We start from the raw sequence: 19,345 nt of genomic DNA, 5'->3' as shown, positions 1-19,345 counted from the left end.
ACCACCTCTCCAACAACAACTACAACTACTTTCTCTTCTGGTCTGCTTGTGATATGTTTATATTTTGCAGAAGCGCTCATTGGGTAAAACCTTAAGGGTCGCCACCCCCTGGGGTTTTACCATTTTATAACTTAGGGGGGAAAACTGTTTCCCCCCATCACACTCCCACATTCCTCCCCCTTCGCCTGTGTCCCTACCCCAATTTGTTCCCCTGATTGTCTGTCTCATGCTCCACCCCATGTTCTAGCCCTTTCCTCACCTGAACTCATAAAACCCCTGCACATCTCAATAAAGCGTTCCATTTGCACCTCTACCTTGACTCTGGACCCGTTCCTGCTGTGTCACGGCCGCATTCCCCTCTCCTCTTTGGAATGTGGCAATATCCAATCTAAACGTTGCCTGGTGCAACATGAGGTCATTTTGCCTCATCCTGTTCCTTTGTTACTCGGGAGAAGAGGACGACTCCCACCTTGCTACAACCTCCTTTTAGGTAGTTACAGAGAGCAATAAGGTCCCCTCTGAGCCTCCTTTTCTCCGGGTAAACATCTCCATCTCCCTCAGCTGCTTCTCATAAGACTTGTGCTCCAGAACCTTCACCAGCTCTGTTGCCCTTCTCTGGACTCCCTCCAGCACCTCAATGCCTTTCTTGAAGTGAGGGGCCCAAAACAACACAGGATTGAAGGTGCGGCCTCACCACTACTGCCCTAGTCCAGCTGCCACACTATTTTTGATACAGTCTGGGATGCCACTGGCCTTCTTGGCCACCTGAGCACACTGCTGGCTCATGTTCAGCCACTGTTGACCAGCACTCCTGGGTCCTTTTTCGTCAAGGAGCTTTCCAGCCACTCCTCCCCCAGCCTGCATAGGGTTATTTTGACTGAAGTGTAGGACCTGGAACTTGGCCTTGTTGAACCTCATACTATTGGCCTTGGCCCATAGATCCAGCCTGTCAAGACCCCTCTGCAGAGCCTTCCAACCCTACAATGGTTCAATACTCCTGCCCAGCTTGGTGTTGTTTGTGAACTGATTGAGGGTGCAATCAATCCCCTCATATAGATCATTGATAAAGAGATTAAACAGGAGTGACCCCAGTACTGAACCTTGGGGAACACCAGTTGTGACCTACATGTCATCTATATATATAATCTTTCAGAAAACCTAATAGTGCTACTGCTCTCTCTCTCTCTCTCTAATTTTAATCATTTAGAAATTCTCTTCTAGAGTTATCTGGCTTGTTTTATGGAAGGTATCAGACCCTTGAAAGCAGTGGAAGCTAGCAGTGCAGAAAAACTATTAAGAGGTAAAACATGACCTCTGAGTTTTCAAGTATATGCAACACTATGGAAGACAGAGGGAGAAGGAATATACTTTCCTTTACAGCACCTTTGGGAAGCAGATTTTGCTACCTGCTTTTTCCAAGCGAAGTCAACACTTCCTAGTAAAACAGCTATCATAATATATAGGAAAGATTTGTTAAGCTATTACATATTGACATGATATGATTAAGATAAATTAATTGTACCTTGAGTACTGCATATCAGCGGTAAAATTAGAATAGTTGTAAATATGACTCTATCTGTGACTGAATAAATATTCTTATCACTCCTTCAGTGCTGGGACTTAGGCAATGCTTTTTCCATACTGAGCTAGGTGCACATTCAAGGGTCTCGATGTTCTTTCCTTCAGTGTACCAGGGGAAAAAGAGTAGTACTCTGCCTGTGCTTTTTGCTGTAAACTATACAGTAAAATTATAGCAGCCTTCAAAGGCTGTTTCAGATTTTAAATTGTAAACTATATATGAAATGGAAAGGATACTGCACATAGAAAAGTGACTGAGACTGAAAGGAGAAATCCAAATATTTCAGAGAATTACTACACATTACTACACTTCTCACTATTTAATAGTTCCTTTCAAATAGTTTTACTTTGGTCTAAACAGACTGTAATTCTCAAAGGCAAACTTCCACTTACTATAAGTCTTTGCTTAGATAAAAAAGACTTTTTACGGTGGAAAGAAAGAACTGTTCTACTTTCCCACTTATAAACTCAACAGATCTTTCCATGATTTCTTTCAGCATAAAGTGATGTTTATTAGTGCCATTTAATAGTGTCTTTATATCTGGTGTATTCAGAGACTGTCAATTTTACTGTAATGGAAAATATGCAAACATCAAGAAGAATTAAAAAGAGTGAGAGAAAATGAAATTGTGTATTGAAAAATCATTGTTCATAAACAATTCAGTTCCCAGAAATCCAGAAACGCCTCGCAGATATTGGAGTCAATATTAAAGCAATCATGATGGTTGCATCAGATAATTTTTTTTCTGTTTATTAAATGGAGAAGGAGATTGAACTCATTTTAGCAAGTAAATAGGTGTCTGAGAGGAAAATTTGACTTTTTTTTTTTTTTTTAAGAGTAGCCCAAAGCTACCTCAGACCTGATATTTTTCTAAAGGGAGCTGCAAGAATTAGATGCTCATCTGCTCCAATATGTCAGGAAGGATCAAACTTTTCTGGGCTTCTCTGAAAATCTCAGCTTGAAGAGTTGCAGTTGGTGGTGGAAGATGTGTCTGATTTCCTTCCTTTGAAGTGAATTTTTATTTATGGAAGTATGAGATTTTTAGTATATTAAATTACAAATTAAAAAAAAAAGAAAAAGACCTGAGAAGATTCAAGATTAAAAATGAGGAATATCTCCCTAACTGTAGGGCTTGAAGAGTCTTATAATCAGAAGTCATCCAAAGGCCTTAAATACATTTTATCTAAATTTTTTGAATATTAAAGTTTTGTAAACAGTCAGTACTGTTGCAAAAAGTACTTCAACATTTAAGTATGAAAATGCAGGCCTGTCTACGCTAAACAGAAGGGGTGTATATGCAAAGCACATAATTGAAATGGTAAATAAAGAATATGAACACAGCTTTTAAAAAATTTGCTTGGCTGTTGAAGTACAAGCTCCCTGGTGGCATCATCTTAGCAGTAAGCCCAGCAAAACCTGGTAACTAACCTCTGGTCCATGCTGTGCTGCACCTCTAATTACTGGATAGTTTGCATTGGATTGAGGTAACCTGTTTGAATTAACCTTGGAAGGAAATTAAAAGCTCTGACAGATCATCTTCACCTGATGCAAGAACAGACAAATTCTGAAGGAGCTTTTCTGCTCTTCTGCCATTTCCCAGCCTGGCATTCCCACTGCCTTCTTTGTGTCATCTGTTGTGACTGCACAGTCGAGCTTGGAGCAGATGAAAGTCTGACCTTGCAAAATCCTCAACCATGTCGTCCTCATTCTCCCCCCAAACTAAAACTATCTTTTCATTAGCTCAGACAGTTTATTTAACTCCCTCCACAATCAAATGTTGTGGATGAAGGGCAGTAGACAGCACTGATGCTGCCTGTCAGAGTTCTCAGCGATAGTTTCCCCTCACTTGAAGGTATCAGGTTGATCTAGCTTGAACTAAAATTCTTTTATTTTACCCTAAAGAAAAGAGAAATGAAACTTGTAAATCACAGTCCTAGCTGCAAGTCAGTTCCACTTCTGCTGCTTCCCAAGAGCTTCCATGAATCTCATAAAGCCAATGCAAATTATCCCAGGTGTCTGACCTGTCCTGGTAGGTCCTTTTATGATGCTGTATGAAGAGTGAAATACAAATGTCAAAGCAGATGTTGACATTCTGTATCTCTCTCTACTTGTTTGGGTCTGCTCTCAAGAGTCTGTGGTTTCTCTTCTTGATTAAATGAATGAATAATTAATTAAATATATTTCCAATCATTTTAGCTCAAACTAGGTTTTGTGTAGCTTCTTAGTTTCTTTCTGTCAAAAAAAGCATCTAATCAAAATCTGAATTCTTTACAACCCTTGACTCTGATCTTACAGCACATGTCAGATACACGTAACATTTTTACATGTAAATCACCTCTAAATGAAATCTGTTGTGATGCATGCATCTCTTCTCTGACTAACCTCTGTAATGCTGCATAAGTTGTGTCATACTTCTCATGAAGCATGAGAAATAGAGTCTAATCTATAGAAAAATAACAAAGAACTACCATATAATGATAACTTTTGTGGTCTAGTGAATTACCTTAAGGAAATATAGTTTTAAATTGAACTGATTTGGAACAAGACATTTTAATTCAGTTATCTGAAATAAATTTTGCAGATGTGGGAATGGATTTTTTTTTTTAAATAGGCACTCAACTGAAATGATCAACATTTTCTAATTTCCCCACTGTTTCACTCCTTGACAGGTACTGATATTTCCATTTTTGATTTTAAGATATAAAAATATTGAAGCTATTGAGAAAATTCCCTGAAACATTAACATTATGCTAAAAAATTATTTTTTCTGTACAGAATAAAAAAAATTCTGATTTTTCACTGATCTCTGTTTAATAGCCAAGTCAAAGAAATTACCCTAATGCCATCATTCATTAGAGTGCTGACTTCAGCAGCTCCTTTGCAGTAAACCAGTAGACTTACTAGATTTGCTGCATGAAGTGTTGACTTGATTTGTGCATGTCTGTGGGCAGCAAGAGCCTGGCTGGTCCACAGAAGAGGATGAGCCAAGAGATGAGAGTGGGCACAGCCTGGGAAGGATGATGACCTCCCTGATGAAGGCACATCCCTAATGCATCAGGGCGGGTGGTGAGAGAGATGGGGTCCATCAGCAGCCTCAGGCAAACTGAGTCTGAGGTGAGTTGAGCCCAGGGATCTCCTCCAGAGAGGCAGCAGGCATTGCTGGAGAAAAGACTACCTAGAGTGTAGGTGCAAGGTCAACCCAAGAAACCCGCGAATCAAGACTGCCTGCCTCCTCCCCTCCTGTCCTCCTCACTAGGTGATGGTCACCAGATTAAGCCGTTAAAGAAGGGTATCATGTAGCCTCAGTGCTAGAGTTCAAGAGATTGTTGCAAGCTTCTCTTAAGGAGAATATAATTTTAAAGATTTCTTTTGAAGCAAAACCTTCAGTTCTATTTCATTGGTGACATACAGTCCTCAAACCCAACAATAGACAACACAAAGAAGAAATGCAGCTCTAGTTACTCAGGCTCCCTTCCTTCACCAGGGGTTGTGAATGCAGACTTACCAATGCACAGATTGTTGGGGACAGAGAAAAGGTCTGACACGTTGCTAAAGTTAAGTTCTCATGATTAAATAAATTTAACGCATGAAGTAATTAACACTTTCTCTTGAAAATTCTCAGAAAAGTAACTTTTAATTCAGAGTAAGTGCAGTAATTCCAGTTATGATTTAATGCATTCTTTATACATAATAATAGGATGAATCACTGCAAAACTGAGTGCAAAACTATGCAGTTTCAACCAGAAAACTCTCACTTTCATGCTGATAATAAAAGCTGCATCACATTATGCCTAATCACAGCAGGCCAGAAGCCTCCTCTGTGCCCAGTTTAATAGCAATATACAGAACAGCTAGGAATTCTTATTAGATTAATTGTATGTATAAGAAACCAGACTGCAGTGCTGTGGTGTGGGTAACACTCTTTTAGCTAAGCCTGAGCACATAAGGTACTCTTGTGCCCTTTTGTTTTCTACAGAAGCAGGAAATGCTGGATAGATGTGGTGTTACCAGCAGTGTATTTGTATTTCTTTGAAGCATGGGAAGTGCAATGTAAGCTGAAGCACAATAGTATTCCTTTGCCTATTCTGTGAAGGAGTCATCACAGTAAAATTCTGCTCGGTAACACCAGAAATACGTAGCTGTAATGTGTCTATCTCTCCTTTATGTCTTTTAAGCCTCATCTTGCTCCCATCAAGTCCTATTATACAGTCTCTGATCATGTTGCACTTCAAGGGTGCAGAGAGAGGTACTCAAAATCCCCAGGTAAATAGTAATGGAATAACCTGTTTCCACATTCACTTTGTGCTGTCAGTTACTGTTTGGTTTATGCACTGGAGAGAAAAAGAAGTTCATACCCTTCTTAAAAGGAGACCTATTGCTGTTTAAACATTCTTGTGCAAGTTTTCATTATCCACAGAATGGCTAATTCCTTTCTGAATGCTATTCAAACTCTTGGCTTTTGTTATCTAATGCACAAAGAAACAAATGACATTATAATTATAATTCAGGGAAAGTGGTTCAGATACTGTAGTTCTATCAAGATCTTCAGTTTTAGCCAAGAAGGACTCTGTGAAAACTGAGAGCCGAGGAATAGTTTCTAAAGAAATGCAAAGGCTCTGCATTTTTGTATTTGTATTTTTGCTTTTTATTCAAATTATAAAACTGGACATGGTTCAAAAACTGTTATATCCTTCTCAAAACTGGTATCCCTAATGCTGTTTTAGCTGATGAGAGTCTCAAAAGAAACTTTTGTAGTGGATATGTGAGTATATGAGAATGAATATATAATGCAACAAAAGTTTAACAGAGCAATATCATCATCATGGCTGGGCTTCGTGAACAAAGATTTGGGAAGGGCTCTACCCACGTTTGTTGCAAGCGTGTTGGTGGGTGAAAAGGCCAATACGAGACAAGCATGTTTGGTTGCAAAAGGCACAACAGAAAGACTCCTTAGGTGGTATATTCTGCAAGGCACAATTCTTTCTGCATTTTCTTTTCTCCTCAAGGGTGATCCTGCGTGCTTTCTCAAAAGCATCAGCAGCATAATAGATGGTGTGTCTCCAGACCTCCCAATTGGAGGCCAGAGTAGACCAGTTATGTTGATCAATATGGCCAAGGCTGAGATGTTGTTTCAGGGAGTCCTTGTATTTTTCTTCGGGGCTCCTCTCTTGCGGCATCCAGTGGCAAGTTCACCATAAAGCAAGATCTTAGGGAGGCAGTGGTCCTTCATCCTGCCCAACGCAGCTGTGTTCTCAGCAACATTCACTTTGTGCTGTCAGTTACTCTTTGGTTTATGCACTGGAGAGAAAAAGAAGTTCACACCCTTCTTAAAAGGAGACCTATTGCTGTTTAAACATTCTTTCTCCTAACTGCTCCTTTTTGTGCTCTTCCATGTGGATGTCCCTGTGACAGCCAGAGAAGGGCCCAGGGTGCTACTTCAGAGCAGCAAAAATGCACAAGATGTCTATAGCAAGACCTCTATATATTAAAGACACTCATTAGATTTTATGCACAAGAAGTTTGTATGAGACTGTAGTTTTCTCCTTTATGTTATTCTGCTGCTGCTAAGACAGAAAGACAAAGAAAGGTGTCTGTAAAGATTCCACAGCTCTCATGGTAAGGACTGCCCCTGGGACTCAGCCCTCCTGTCCCTGAAAATGACTCTGTTGGCCAGGGCCAGTTGCTTTTCAGCTGAGTTGGCAGCTGGGTTACAGGGCTGCTTTCTGTAGCTTTACTGACCAAAGTGTCTCTAACACTACACTAGAGGGGAATACAAAATTCAAAGGGAAAAAAAGAAGTCTACAGCACTTTTATGTTCATTTCACAGTTCATGGTGAGAAATTTTTCTTATATTTCAAGTTCCCACAGTGCTGAGAAAATGGGCCTTTAGTAATTTTCTTTTAATTGGGCGCCCAGTGTTACAAATTTAGCACAAGCTGGGGTATATTTTGAAATAACCTACTGCAGCTAATACTGTGGCAATAACTGAGTCTAGGTGTGACTAAAGTATAGTCCATCTAACGGTAATAATAGGTGCCAAACCCTGATGTTCTTTCATAGGTGATAAAAGGATAATTTAACACATATTGTATCTAATTCTTTTTTCAGTGGGTAACACCAGATCAAGGTTTCAGTTCTGACTTTTCTTAGCTTTATAGGACTCACCAATAACTTTGATATTTTGCTGCCAACTTACTTTTTTGTAGGCTTTGTCCAATCTATGTCACAGTTTTCTATGACTTTCTTTAAGAAATTCTCAGTTATATGAGCAGATTTTTGAAAACTGTTGTTGACATGACTGTGAATTATACAGCTGCAGATTCTACTTTGAAAGTGTACTCCCTTCATCAAAAATTTCCCTTGCCTTCCATGGCCCTTTTTACTGGCATCTTCCCCCAGTTATCCTATAAAAACATCTCAGTTAAAATTCGAGGCCTCATTCAGGAACATAAACATCTATAAATCTTGACATGGCTTAAAAACTTACATCTTTCTCAAATCTGAAGTTTTGAGAATTTGAGGATTGATGGTCTGAGGACAACAGCATGAGATTCAACAAGGCAAAGTATCAGATCCTGCCCTTGGGCCACAACAACCCCATGCAGCGCTACAGACTGGGGGAAGAGTGAAAAAGTATCTTGAGAGCTACTCAGCAGAAAGGGACCTGGGGGCGCTGGTTGACAGCCAGCTGAACATGAGCCAGCAGTGTGCCCAGGTGGCCAAGAAGACCAATGGCAACCTGGCCTGTATCAGAAATAGTGTGGCCAGCAGCATCAAGGCAGTGATTGTCACCCCGTACTCAGCACTGGTAGGGCTGCACCTCCAGTACTGTGTTTAGTTTTGGGCCCTCACTTCTAAAAGGACACTGAGGTGCTGGAGCATGTCCAGAGAGGCAATGAAGCTGGTGAAGGGTCCTATGAGGAGCAGCTGAGGGAACTGAGGATGTTTAATCTGGAGAAGGGTGGCTCAGGGGGCATCTCATTGCTCTCTACAACTACCTGAGAGGAGGCTGTAGGCAGGTGAAGGTCAGTCTCTTCTGCCATATCACAAGTGAAAGGGCAAGTGGAAATGACCTTAAATTGCAGCAGGGAAGGTTCAGATTAGCTATTAGGAAAAAAAACCCCAACACTGAAATAGTTGGTTAGGCATTGGAATAAGTTGCCCAGAGAAGTGGTGGAATCACCATCTCTGGAAGTGTTCAAGAGTCATCAGGATGGGGCCCTTAGGGATATAGTTTAGGAGTAATTATGGTGGTGCTAAGTTGACGACTGGACTAGATGATCTTGAAGGTCTCTTCCAACCTTGATGATTCTGTGATTTTAAAAGCTGCAATTTTATATTTATTGACTCAGATCTTTACTAGCTTATGTGTCTCCCTCATTCACTCTGTTACTCTGCAAATGTGCTTAATCTTTCAGCTGTGTGGTATGCAGATTTTTATTTATTAAAGCATACAGTGTTGTCTAAATTAAAAGAGAAAATATACTAAAATTCATAGTTTGGCAAGTTTTATATTTGAATCAAAAATATCTCCAAAGAATATGGGAGTAGAAATATTTTTTCAGAGAGGCAATATTACAGTGACATGATTCTTACTCGATTATAGTGATTCATGGTAACTAACCCCTATAGTTTTCAATTGCAAATGTGAACTTAATTTTCTCAGTATTCCTGAAAACTAAGCCTCAGTGGGATGCATTATCAATACTGTGAATTTCTGTATTTGCTGTTGGATACATTCATGGTTTTCTAAATTTTCACCTGCATTGCTAGGGAGACCACTAAAATCTGATTATCATTGCTGAAGGAATTATACAACACCACCTTAGCTTGAAGAGATTAAATAATTTTCTTTTGCGCACTAGTTCCTCCAAAACATGGTTAACAGTCAACTTAGAACCACCCCTACTGGGGCATTTTACTGGAAAGTAAAATGTGATTTATGATTTAAACTCCATTACTATGCTGACTATTCACAACAGTAAAAATTTATACCCAGCATGATGTGAAATACTTAGTTTAAGAACTTTACCCATAAGGAAACAGAAAGATATGATATACTATAACACCACTGTCTTTCAATCTTACCAGGCAGGATCCTATATATTCCTCTGAGATTCTTGATGTTACCAACAGGAGAAGTCTGTGAGAGAGCTAAATGGCCTCTCCATGTCCTACATCATCTGTCTATAACTAATAAATGATTCAGTCTTCTTCTTCTGTGACTACTTGAGGTCTGCAGATGAAAAAGAATCTATAAAAAACATATTTGAAGAGGAGATCATAAGCTCCATGACAGTTTTGTCCTCCAAACTCAGTCTCTTGCTCAAACTTCACTCCTCAAGGAAATTGCTCTGGACAGTGGAGATGAGGAGGGATCTCCTCCATTTCCAAGTCAGTGAGTTGTACATGTGTAGGTGAGCACATATCCACTCACTCATGCTCTTCATTCCTAGAAGATCACTTCATTGCCTTTATCCTCTCTTCAAAACCTTGTAGTTTAACAGATGAGGCAAACCACACTCAAAAGATGGATGAAGATGATGGGAAAAAAACTCGAGCTTGTCCCCTATAAAGACATTTTTGAAAAGTTATATCTGAGGAAGCTGCCAGAAATCTAACATCTGCTAAGGTTCTTCACTCCCTTGAGTAGGCAGAAGCAGCAAATGGGGTCTCTTTGTAGCTCTGCATTGCATGGGGTTTCACAGAGCTTCCCTTGTACCTAAAGTCTACCTCTGTTAGAACAGTCAGCAATGTCGTTTGTCTACATGGCTGCCTGTATGCAATTTCACGGGTGCTGATTTTTGTAATTTTTCCTATTGCCATTATTGATTGTCTGCTTCTATCATGTTATTTTGTGACATGACTTGGATCCTCCAAACCCTGTGTGGAGTAAATTGGTCAGAATGAACCATATATAAACTGATAGCACTTCTGGATTACCATTTTCCCACCGTGTTAGCCTACCACAAAAATAATTCAGAACTTGTAATTCACTTGCAAATGATCCTCATGTAAATGCAGAAGTATCAAAATTTGAAAGGTCACTCATCCTTGAAATCAACACAATTGATTTTATATAGCTTGCTGTCAAAATCTGGTTTTATGTTCGTGAGTCATGACCTAATAGATTTTGTGAAGCCTGCTACCTTAAATAATAGTGCTCAGTGAATAGTAAAATAATGAATTGTAAAACATCATTTGTGATGTCATCACATATGTTACTGAAAGTTGTCCTGTGTAGAACTAAGAAATGTCTAGATGCTTATTTGCTTATTATATTTGCTTAATATTTGCTTATTATCATATATTGTGTAAAAATTTGTCCTCCTGTTTAAAGTAGACTACTGATGGAGACCAGAATATAAAAGATTGTTAGAAAAACAAAAATAAAAAAAACCAACAAAACAAACCAAAAGAAAATGAGGTATTCCTAGGTATTCCTAGCCTTCCTAGATATTAGGAAGAAGTTCTTTAGTATGAGGTGCTGAGACACTGGAACAGGTTTCCCAGAAAAGTCGAGGATGTCTCATTCCTAGAAGTGTTCAAGGCCAGCTTGGATGAGGCTTTGAGCAAGCTGGTCTAGTGGAAAGTCTTCCTGACCAGGGTAGGGGGTTTGGAACTGTGTGATCTTTACAATTCCTTCCAACTGAAACAATTCTATGATTCTGTCCTTGTTAGAACAGCTGGGACCAGTTCATCACTGGATGGGTGTAACCCAAAACTGTGTATTCTATAGCCTTCCATGCCATTTCCCAGAAACTGTTATCAATAGACCATTTACACCACCTGCCCAGAGCAGCCTGACTCCTCAGGCTTTAAACTGAGTGTTAAGAGGCCTGAGAGACAAGAGGATGCTCCTGTTCTCATACCCATTGTGGAACTCCCCGCCCCGACGGAGGTACTGGGTATTCCTGCCTGAACTGGAGGATATATAATCTTGGAGTCTTGGGACTTTTTTAACCACTTGTGGGATCCAGAGGAAGACTGCAGACCACCACTCTCAACTGGACTGCAACCACCACTCTCAACCAGACTGCAACCACCACTCTCGATCAGACTGCGCCAGCACTCTCACCAACAGGTTTTCCCCTCTCCTTTTACTTTGGACTCAGGGGGCCCAAAGAACACCACTCTGTTCATGCCCCAGGGTGCTGGGTTATACATTTGGGTTTTGTGGGTTAAAATAAATTGTTTGTCTGTATAATCGAACTTATTATATTATTAAATTGTTATTCTGATTTATAATCTCTCTTTTGAGTTGGATTCATTTCCCCTGCTGGTTTACCTTTAAACCAGCACAGATTCTATGATCTGTAGTTTTTCCATCAATGGAAGCATAGATTTACAGTTAATGTAACCACTCAAGTAAACAGGCATTTATGAAATCATTCCCTTGCCTTGTGGATTAAACACCAAAGCCAAAATTCTGAACAAAGAGTTAATATTTCATATGATTGACTACATATTGCTAAGTGTTGAATTCTCAGGAAATCCAACCAAAATCACCTGTAAATTTTGAGGCTTAGCCCTTGAAAGAATAGTCAGAATCATGGCATACAGGGAGGGATGTAAAAATAAATAAATATATGGGGGAGGTTTCTTCAAATTTAGAATTAGTACATGTGCAGCACATCTCCTTTCAGTAATTTCCTCAGTCATCCTGAGGTAAAATCCTTTCAATGTTCATTGAGATCTCAGTACTGGATTCAAGCTGCAGCCCTGCCACACTGAATATCCTCTGTTCCTCCACCATGTTCCACTGTGGTCCTGCTGCAGCAGCGATATTAGCAGCGTCAATACGAATTATCATTTCTTCTTTCTTTAAATAATATTCCAAATACTGCTGCAACTCCTCATAGGCTTTAGCACTGATCACAGTTTCTGCTTAAAAGTCTGGTTGGAGTAGACACTGAAGGTGCTCATTTAGTGACTGATATCAACAGGGATGAGTTCGATTCTTATTTTCCACAACATTAGTTGTGTCTATTTGAGGAGAAACATTTTGAATTATCTAAAGCATAAAGCAATGGAAGGATATTTTTTCCCCACATATACATAGCTACATACCACAGATATAGTCACATACGGTAATACACCAACAGAGTGGTTACGCAAAGATTCTTCTCCATTACCGTAGGCTGTTAAGTGCATGTAACCAGGGCAGTACCAGAAAGATTTAAATGTAACCTTTAGAAACACTTTTGCTTGGTTAGTGAGATTTATAGGGCATGGATGGGAAGGATGGTGGATGTGAACTAGTTTTCTGTTAAAATACAGTGTGATACTTGTGGATTAATTCTGTTCACACGAGTGTGGAACAGCAATCTTTCTTTGAGAGGTTAATAAAAAAAATTCTTACTATAGCACCCCAAAATTTCAAGCTCTTTTTGTCTCAAATGAGTTAATAATCCCACCATCCAAAACCCAATAACTATTTATTCCCTGGAGCAAACACTTGGTCGTTTTTTGAAGCAGTTTCTCAGAGGATTTTCTAACCAATTTCTCAGAGCTCATTATTAGAAGGGTATGAACTGTGGGAATAGGGCTGTAACTGCTGTACACAGGTGCCTTTACTTTCTCATCCTCATGGTCAGAATATTTCATTGCTGAGAAATGTCAGAGGTACAGTATCAACTTCTAAAGTTGTGCTGGTTTTACTTACAGTACAGGATCTTTCTTCCTTTTATAGTCATATCCTTGGCTAGACCCTCCTTTCTCTAGGAATAGACTATCCTTAGTCCAGCCTGTCTTTGGTTGACTGTTAAGACTGGCAGCTGCTGGCCAAAATAAACATCTTTTCTGCTAGTTTAGGGTGTCCAACTGTCCTTAGCTTCACCACACACACTATCCTTCCTCTTGTATGGGAGCATAACCATGTAGAGGTGTTTATTCTGATCTGTGGCTGTTGTATCTGAATGGGTGACTTTGGTTAGCTTTTATGAGCTACAAGTTTATTTTAGGGAGGATAAGAGCCTGAAGTTATAAAGACGTGGAACACGCTTATTGTCTCAGAGTAAAGAATTTACGAGAAAAGAAAATCTTTCCAGTGTTTTGCTTTGCAGTCATGCTTTAGGAGGCCTAAGGCAAAGGGACAGTATCCCATTACCATGTGGAAAACTTCTCCACTTCTCTAATAATTTTGCATTATTTTTATAATTCTTTTCCCAACAGGTTCAAAACTAATATTTGTCCCTAATGGCAATAGTTAAGGTGCAGAACGGATCCCAACTGGAGCCAGCAGCTTGCACAAGAGTGGCTGAGGAGGCAAGGGTAAGGCCTGGAATAACAGTGTCTGCCCCCTATTCCCACAAAGGGCAGCCCTGGAAAGCACCAGCGACGAGGAACGTGGGGACCAGGTCAGGCAAACAGGGCCTGGCACCTCAGCCAAGGTGTGGAGAGGCAGCTTGCGTTGAAGGGCATCTCTTTGAACGTGGGGCATTCCACTAGCCAAGTGAAGAGACTTGTAGTGCACACAATCCAGCAACCAGGCATGTTCTGTGACCATCTGCACAGGTCAAGGATGCTCATCCTACTTGAACCCCAAGACAGAATGGTGGGTGCTCAACCAAGAGCAAAGGCTGCAGCTCTGGTGGGGGAGTTTGCACCATCTACCCCAGCAGTGGCTGAGGCCTCCACCCAGATGGAGCTGCTGAAGAAGGAGGCTGAAGTGCAGACTTCAGGCTGAAAGAAGTTCCAAGGCCTTTCTCCTGGATCAAGGGCAGGAAAAGGCTTCAGACCTGCCTGCCAAAGGTGTGCCCAAGTAGAGGACATCCTGAGCTGCAGGAGGCGGTTTGAAGGCTGCGTAACACTGGGGAGGCTGAGGAGTGAGATAGCTTATTCCAAGTGTAGTCTTGAGTGGCCCCACAACCCAAAACCAAACAGAAAGAAACTCCTCCACTGGAACACACAGAAGGAAGGGGAGCCAACAATGCAGAAGAATGAAAGCTCCTAACATCAAAGACTTCCCCTGACGCCTGAGGTGCCCTTGCAGAACCACTTCGCTGCTCTGCAGACTGAATAGGAAAGACTTCTGTGCCCCTTTCTTTCTCACCTTATTGAAGAATTTTTCATACAGGACTGGTGCTTAAATTTCTCAAACTGTTAAAATGATAGTGGCATTAACATTTTCCTCCATTTTACTTACATAAGTACTTGATATTATGGATGCCTGTTTCTGTTTGGTCTGCTTGGGTACAGAGCTTTATTTCCATGAGAGAAATACATTTTTCCTGGAAAGTGTCTTACAGTCACATTTTGAAAGAAGAAATTGCAAAACTGATTTAGTGCATAAATCAGATAAAATATTTATTTACAGACATGTAAAAATTATGTTACAACATTTTAAAGAAAACTGTAATGAACGATCAATCTACTCTGCATGGGCAAACTCTGAATGTTTTAGTTCTAAATTGCAGTGGCACCAATTAAAAACATGACTGCTACCAAGACTGTAGCTATCTACATTGTTTAGGTACTGTGGTTTTTCAGAACTAAAAATGGAAATATAGAGAAAACTAATAAGAATTGCAACAATATGTAATACAAGAATTTATAAAAGTAAAAATATTTCTTCTAGATCCAAACTTTAAAGCTTTTTAGTAAATATTTTTCATTCATGCAGCTGCACAGGTTTGAACCAAATATCTGAAATACACAGAGCATATAGGTCTGTGTAGAAAATGAATTGATTTGATTCAGAACTGTAAAGGATTTTCTAAGACTGTTGACTATCCAAACTGATTGACAAGATCTTTTATGTTTCTTGTTCTTCCATATTTCAAGGGCTGAGCAATGTTAAAAAATCCCACAACTGACAAAACTCATGTAAAACAATAAAGGTAGTGGTGGCAAATAACACCGAGCATACCACATACATGAACAGCAGAGAACTATCAAGCTCTGTTGAAGCTACCAGCATCCTCTGTAGTGATTTTAAGCAAACATGCTATTGAGAACCCTTGCTAATAATAGACTGCATGGCGTAACAATCTTCTGGCTTGCAAATGAAATAGTGCCTCATGGTGTTATCAGAGGCGTCTTTTTGTGTTCAAAATATATTCAGGACTTAAACTGTAGTGTGAAACAGTGTCAATATTATGAATGTGCAATTATTTCTGTGAGTTTATAATCTAAGGGTAATGATTGTAAAGAATGTGTAAAATCTAAGAGTGCTTTCTGTGAGTATTAGTGCATTTGGAATGGAGGTGGTGAAGAGACAATGTAGCTAGACGTTGCTCATATCTAGTTTATTAATACCAATATCAGAACTGATCTCCTTGGATGACATTCTCCATCTCTTAAGTCAACCAAGGGGAAAATGCCCCTTTAGCTGCTAAGGTTTGGAGTTCTTTTTTTTAACTGTCAGGCAAAGATGGAGATCCCAGAATGGCAATTCTTATTGCATTTTTAGAGTTAAGAATGATCATAACCGATATTAAAAGATAGAAAGTGGAGAAGTATTTCACCCTCTGATTTGACCTAACATTTCACTTACAGAGAAGTAATTTTTTTTTCTGCATTTTCTGGGAGAGTCAGCCTTGGCAAATTCTGAAGCTGTGATTCTTTATGCTCAAATATAACTACTTATTCTAGTCTTTCCTTAATTAAGTAGCTAGGTACCACCCAGCACTTATGTAAACCATGTAACTCCACAGACAATAGACAAACTAAATATAAGGTACACAAACATAACTGCGAGTGCTATGTTACATAGTCTCCTAGTGAAGAAATTTTCCACTCAGTAACAGAAAATTAAATACCAATGTATGCTTTTCTTCCAAATTTTTTGAAGAATATCAGTCTGTCTTTGATGATGGTCCCCATGCTCAAAACCTGACCAGAGACCTTGAGCTCCCACCTCCTCATACCTCCACTATTTGAGGTGAACCTATCATATCAGAAACTGCTTTTTAAAATAGAAATTTAAAGTTCAATATTTTAAAGAGTCTCTCTGGTATCTTTTGTTTTCTCTTGCTTTCAGCCTACAGAGAATGATTGAAAGGGCAAGGTAAGGGTTCATCTCTATAGTGCTGAATGATCCCAAATACCAAATACCTCTGGTCATGGATATCAATGGATGTCAGGTCTTTGTGCTGCAGACTGGAACACAGCTGGGTCTGAGCTCCATTTGACTGCCTAAGATACTTCCCAAGTTAACACTATTCCCTCTTGAAAAGCTGTAGTTACTAAATAATTTATTTCCTTGCAACTACTTTAAAGACATGTCTCTTTCTACAGGAGTATATCTCACATAAAGATGTAGATGATATATTCCTTGTTTCATGTCATCTGCAGTGCTAAGGAGGTCTGACTTCGGGGTGGTGAACAAACTGGTACTTTTATCAGAGAAGAAGACCTTTTGCCCATATCTTATATGCTTTGATACCCTTAATGTCTCAGTAACACAGGAGAAATAATGCATCCATTCTGTTTGAAAGGAATTATGATTTATTAAGAAATTCTATACTGAGATTCCCCCTACAACATCTGTAATAATTAATTATTCTAACTTCAAGTTTTTAGGAGGGATTTAGGATTTTGTGAGTGGAAAGACTACTGCCAGAAAATAACCCAAAAAGTAATAAGTAGGCTGTCAGATGTTGACAGGCTATAAGTAATTTTCCTGGCTAGACAGGAGACTGACTGTCATGGAAACTTTCCATATGGTAACAACAAACAGCCTTTAGAGATTTGCAGGAACAGCTGTAACAATGTCTGATGAATGGCATCACAGAGAGTGCTTATCTGAAGAAAGAGATTTACAGAAGGATCCAATTTACAGTTTGTCAAGGATTGCTCTCTTATTTTGACATTTTCACTTTTTAGAAGCTATCCTATTACTAAATATAATTATTTCCAATGAAAAATAAATTAAATAAAATAATGGAAAATACCATACAATGTATTTAAATGTGACACTGATCATAATGGTCTTGTTTGAATTAAACATTAAACAAAGAAGTGCAATATCACCTGACTCTAAATATGGTATAACAGTAAAACATGCTAATCATAAAAATAGCTTTTAGAAATATACATTTGTATACAGTGTTTTCCACACCTGTTAAATATGTCCTTCATATTATTATGATACAGTACATTGGCCTTTAAGACATCAAAATTAAAAAAATAATACCAATAATTAGCCAGAGAAAACCACATTTACAATCTAAACCATAAAAATCTGACAATTGTACAGCTTAGAACATATAAGAAATGGAATTTCTAATATTTGAACAATAACGTCCATTTTAATAAGTAAACTGAGTTTCATACAAATTGAATTAAAGGTGTTGCTAGCCAGTAAGAAACCGCAGTTCACAATTTTCTGTGGGGAAGTCAGAGTTTCTCTTCTCAGCCTTCAGGGGGTTCACACATGACATCTCATCACTTGATCTGTAGAAACTGAGAAATGAAATGTTGGCTTTAGTATGAAGGCATAGAATTTCTTCCAGCAGAACCTCAAAAAGAAGCCAAGACAGCTGGGGAAAAGAGTAAAGAGGACTATGATTTCACTTTTTCACAAATCAATCAAATAGCAATATCTATTAGATTTTCCCATCTTAAACCATCGAAGGCTAAAAGAAGAATAGTGTTCCTGCAGCAGTGGACAATCAGGACTGTGCAACAATCCTGAATTAGACTGTATGGACCAAAATAATAACAGTGAATCAAGCAAGAGCTGCTGAGGTTGAAGTATACCTGCTCTCAACAAGCTATGCAAACAACTGCTGCATGTCTATTTTAGCAGCCGGAAATAGAATAATGTATCTTAGCTGTTTTGCAATGAAATGCTTTATTTACATAATAGCATTCAATCTAAATAAATTGCATGTAGAATTCTTTACTTCAGTCCCATCACACTATTTATATACCTTACTCCATTTCTATTGACTGTATGCTTTCAGCACTGCCTATAGTTACCAGATTGATGGATCTTTCCTCAGTGGCTTCCCTTTTGTTGTTGCCCATTTTATTATTGTTCTTGTGTACATGCCATAGGATATAATTGTATATCCTCTGATTTCTTTTGTTGTTTTACCAGCCACATTGTGAAACTGCAAAAATCCAGTATTATTCAATGCTTTTGAGGATCATTCTTCCATCAGAGGCAGAAACAGGTAGCATCTAAATATCTGGGTCCTATGATATGTGATCCATTAATACTACCAGCTTCAACTAGGCATTCAGGGATGCTTCAGGAGAGCATAAGACATACCAGATACACTTGCCCATAATAGTTTCCTAATCACATCCGTTTGGAAAACTGTCATTAGAAAATGTTAACAGAAGTAGATGGTTTCTTTTTTTAAACTGAAATTTTCAATCCAAGGGTTTTTTTTTTAAATTTTGACCGGAAAAAGATATTTCAGTCAATTTCCCCCAACCTTTGGTTCCATCTTTTTCTATAACTAAACCAGAATACAGCTGACAAAATCTGGTGCACTTCTGATCAAAGCCTGAAAAATTTCCAGATGTTCTTTTCAGACAATTTCCACCTCCTTCAGTGAGTTTTAAGTCTGACTTTTCCTTACTCATTAAAAAAAAAGGGAAAATTTCTGTTAAAATTTCAATTTATTGAAAACATGGTTTTCAAGTGAAAAGGATTTTACCAGAAATATCAGAGTCCCTGCAGGACTGGCCTCCTGCCCTTTGAAGCATTCAGGCATCAGATTTTTCACTTGTTTCAAAGAGAGCAACAGATTTCTGGTTGTGATCTTCTCGAGTAACCAGTATTAGGGAGAAGAGCTCAAGTGAGAGATT

At 39.0% G+C, this 19,345-nt stretch overlaps 2 protein-coding genes across 8 annotated transcripts in view; both read right to left on the bottom strand.

Moving 5' to 3' along the window:
- Positions 1-19,345, bottom strand: part of LOC127462039 (uncharacterized) — a 542,224-nt gene that overhangs the window by 55,470 nt on the left and 467,409 nt on the right. The gene's annotated exons all lie outside the window — the stretch shown is intronic.
- RALYL (RALY RNA binding protein like) overlaps positions 17,010-19,345 on the bottom strand; it is a 374,398-nt gene continuing 372,062 nt past the window's right edge. For 5 of the 7 annotated variants that reach the window (XM_051770390.1, XM_051770401.1, XM_051770392.1 and 2 more), the window contains one exon: positions 17,010-18,063. In XM_051770390.1, coding sequence (XP_051626350.1) covers positions 17,878-18,063 — 186 coding nt within the window. In that variant the 3' untranslated portion in view covers positions 17,010-17,877. The remainder of the gene's footprint in view (positions 18,064-19,345) is intronic. The other 2 variants (XM_051770410.1, XM_051770439.1) reach the window with 1 other exon arrangement.

The sequence above is a fragment of the Manacus candei genome, unplaced genomic scaffold, assembly GCF_025592945.1.
Source record: "Manacus candei isolate 608988 ecotype Guabito, Panama unplaced genomic scaffold, ASM2559294v1 h1tg000008l, whole genome shotgun sequence".
Classification (NCBI taxonomy): Eukaryota; Metazoa; Chordata; class Aves; order Passeriformes; family Pipridae; genus Manacus; species Manacus candei.
Note: the sequence above shows the minus strand (reverse complement) of the source record. Positions and strands in the feature narration are given on the sequence as shown.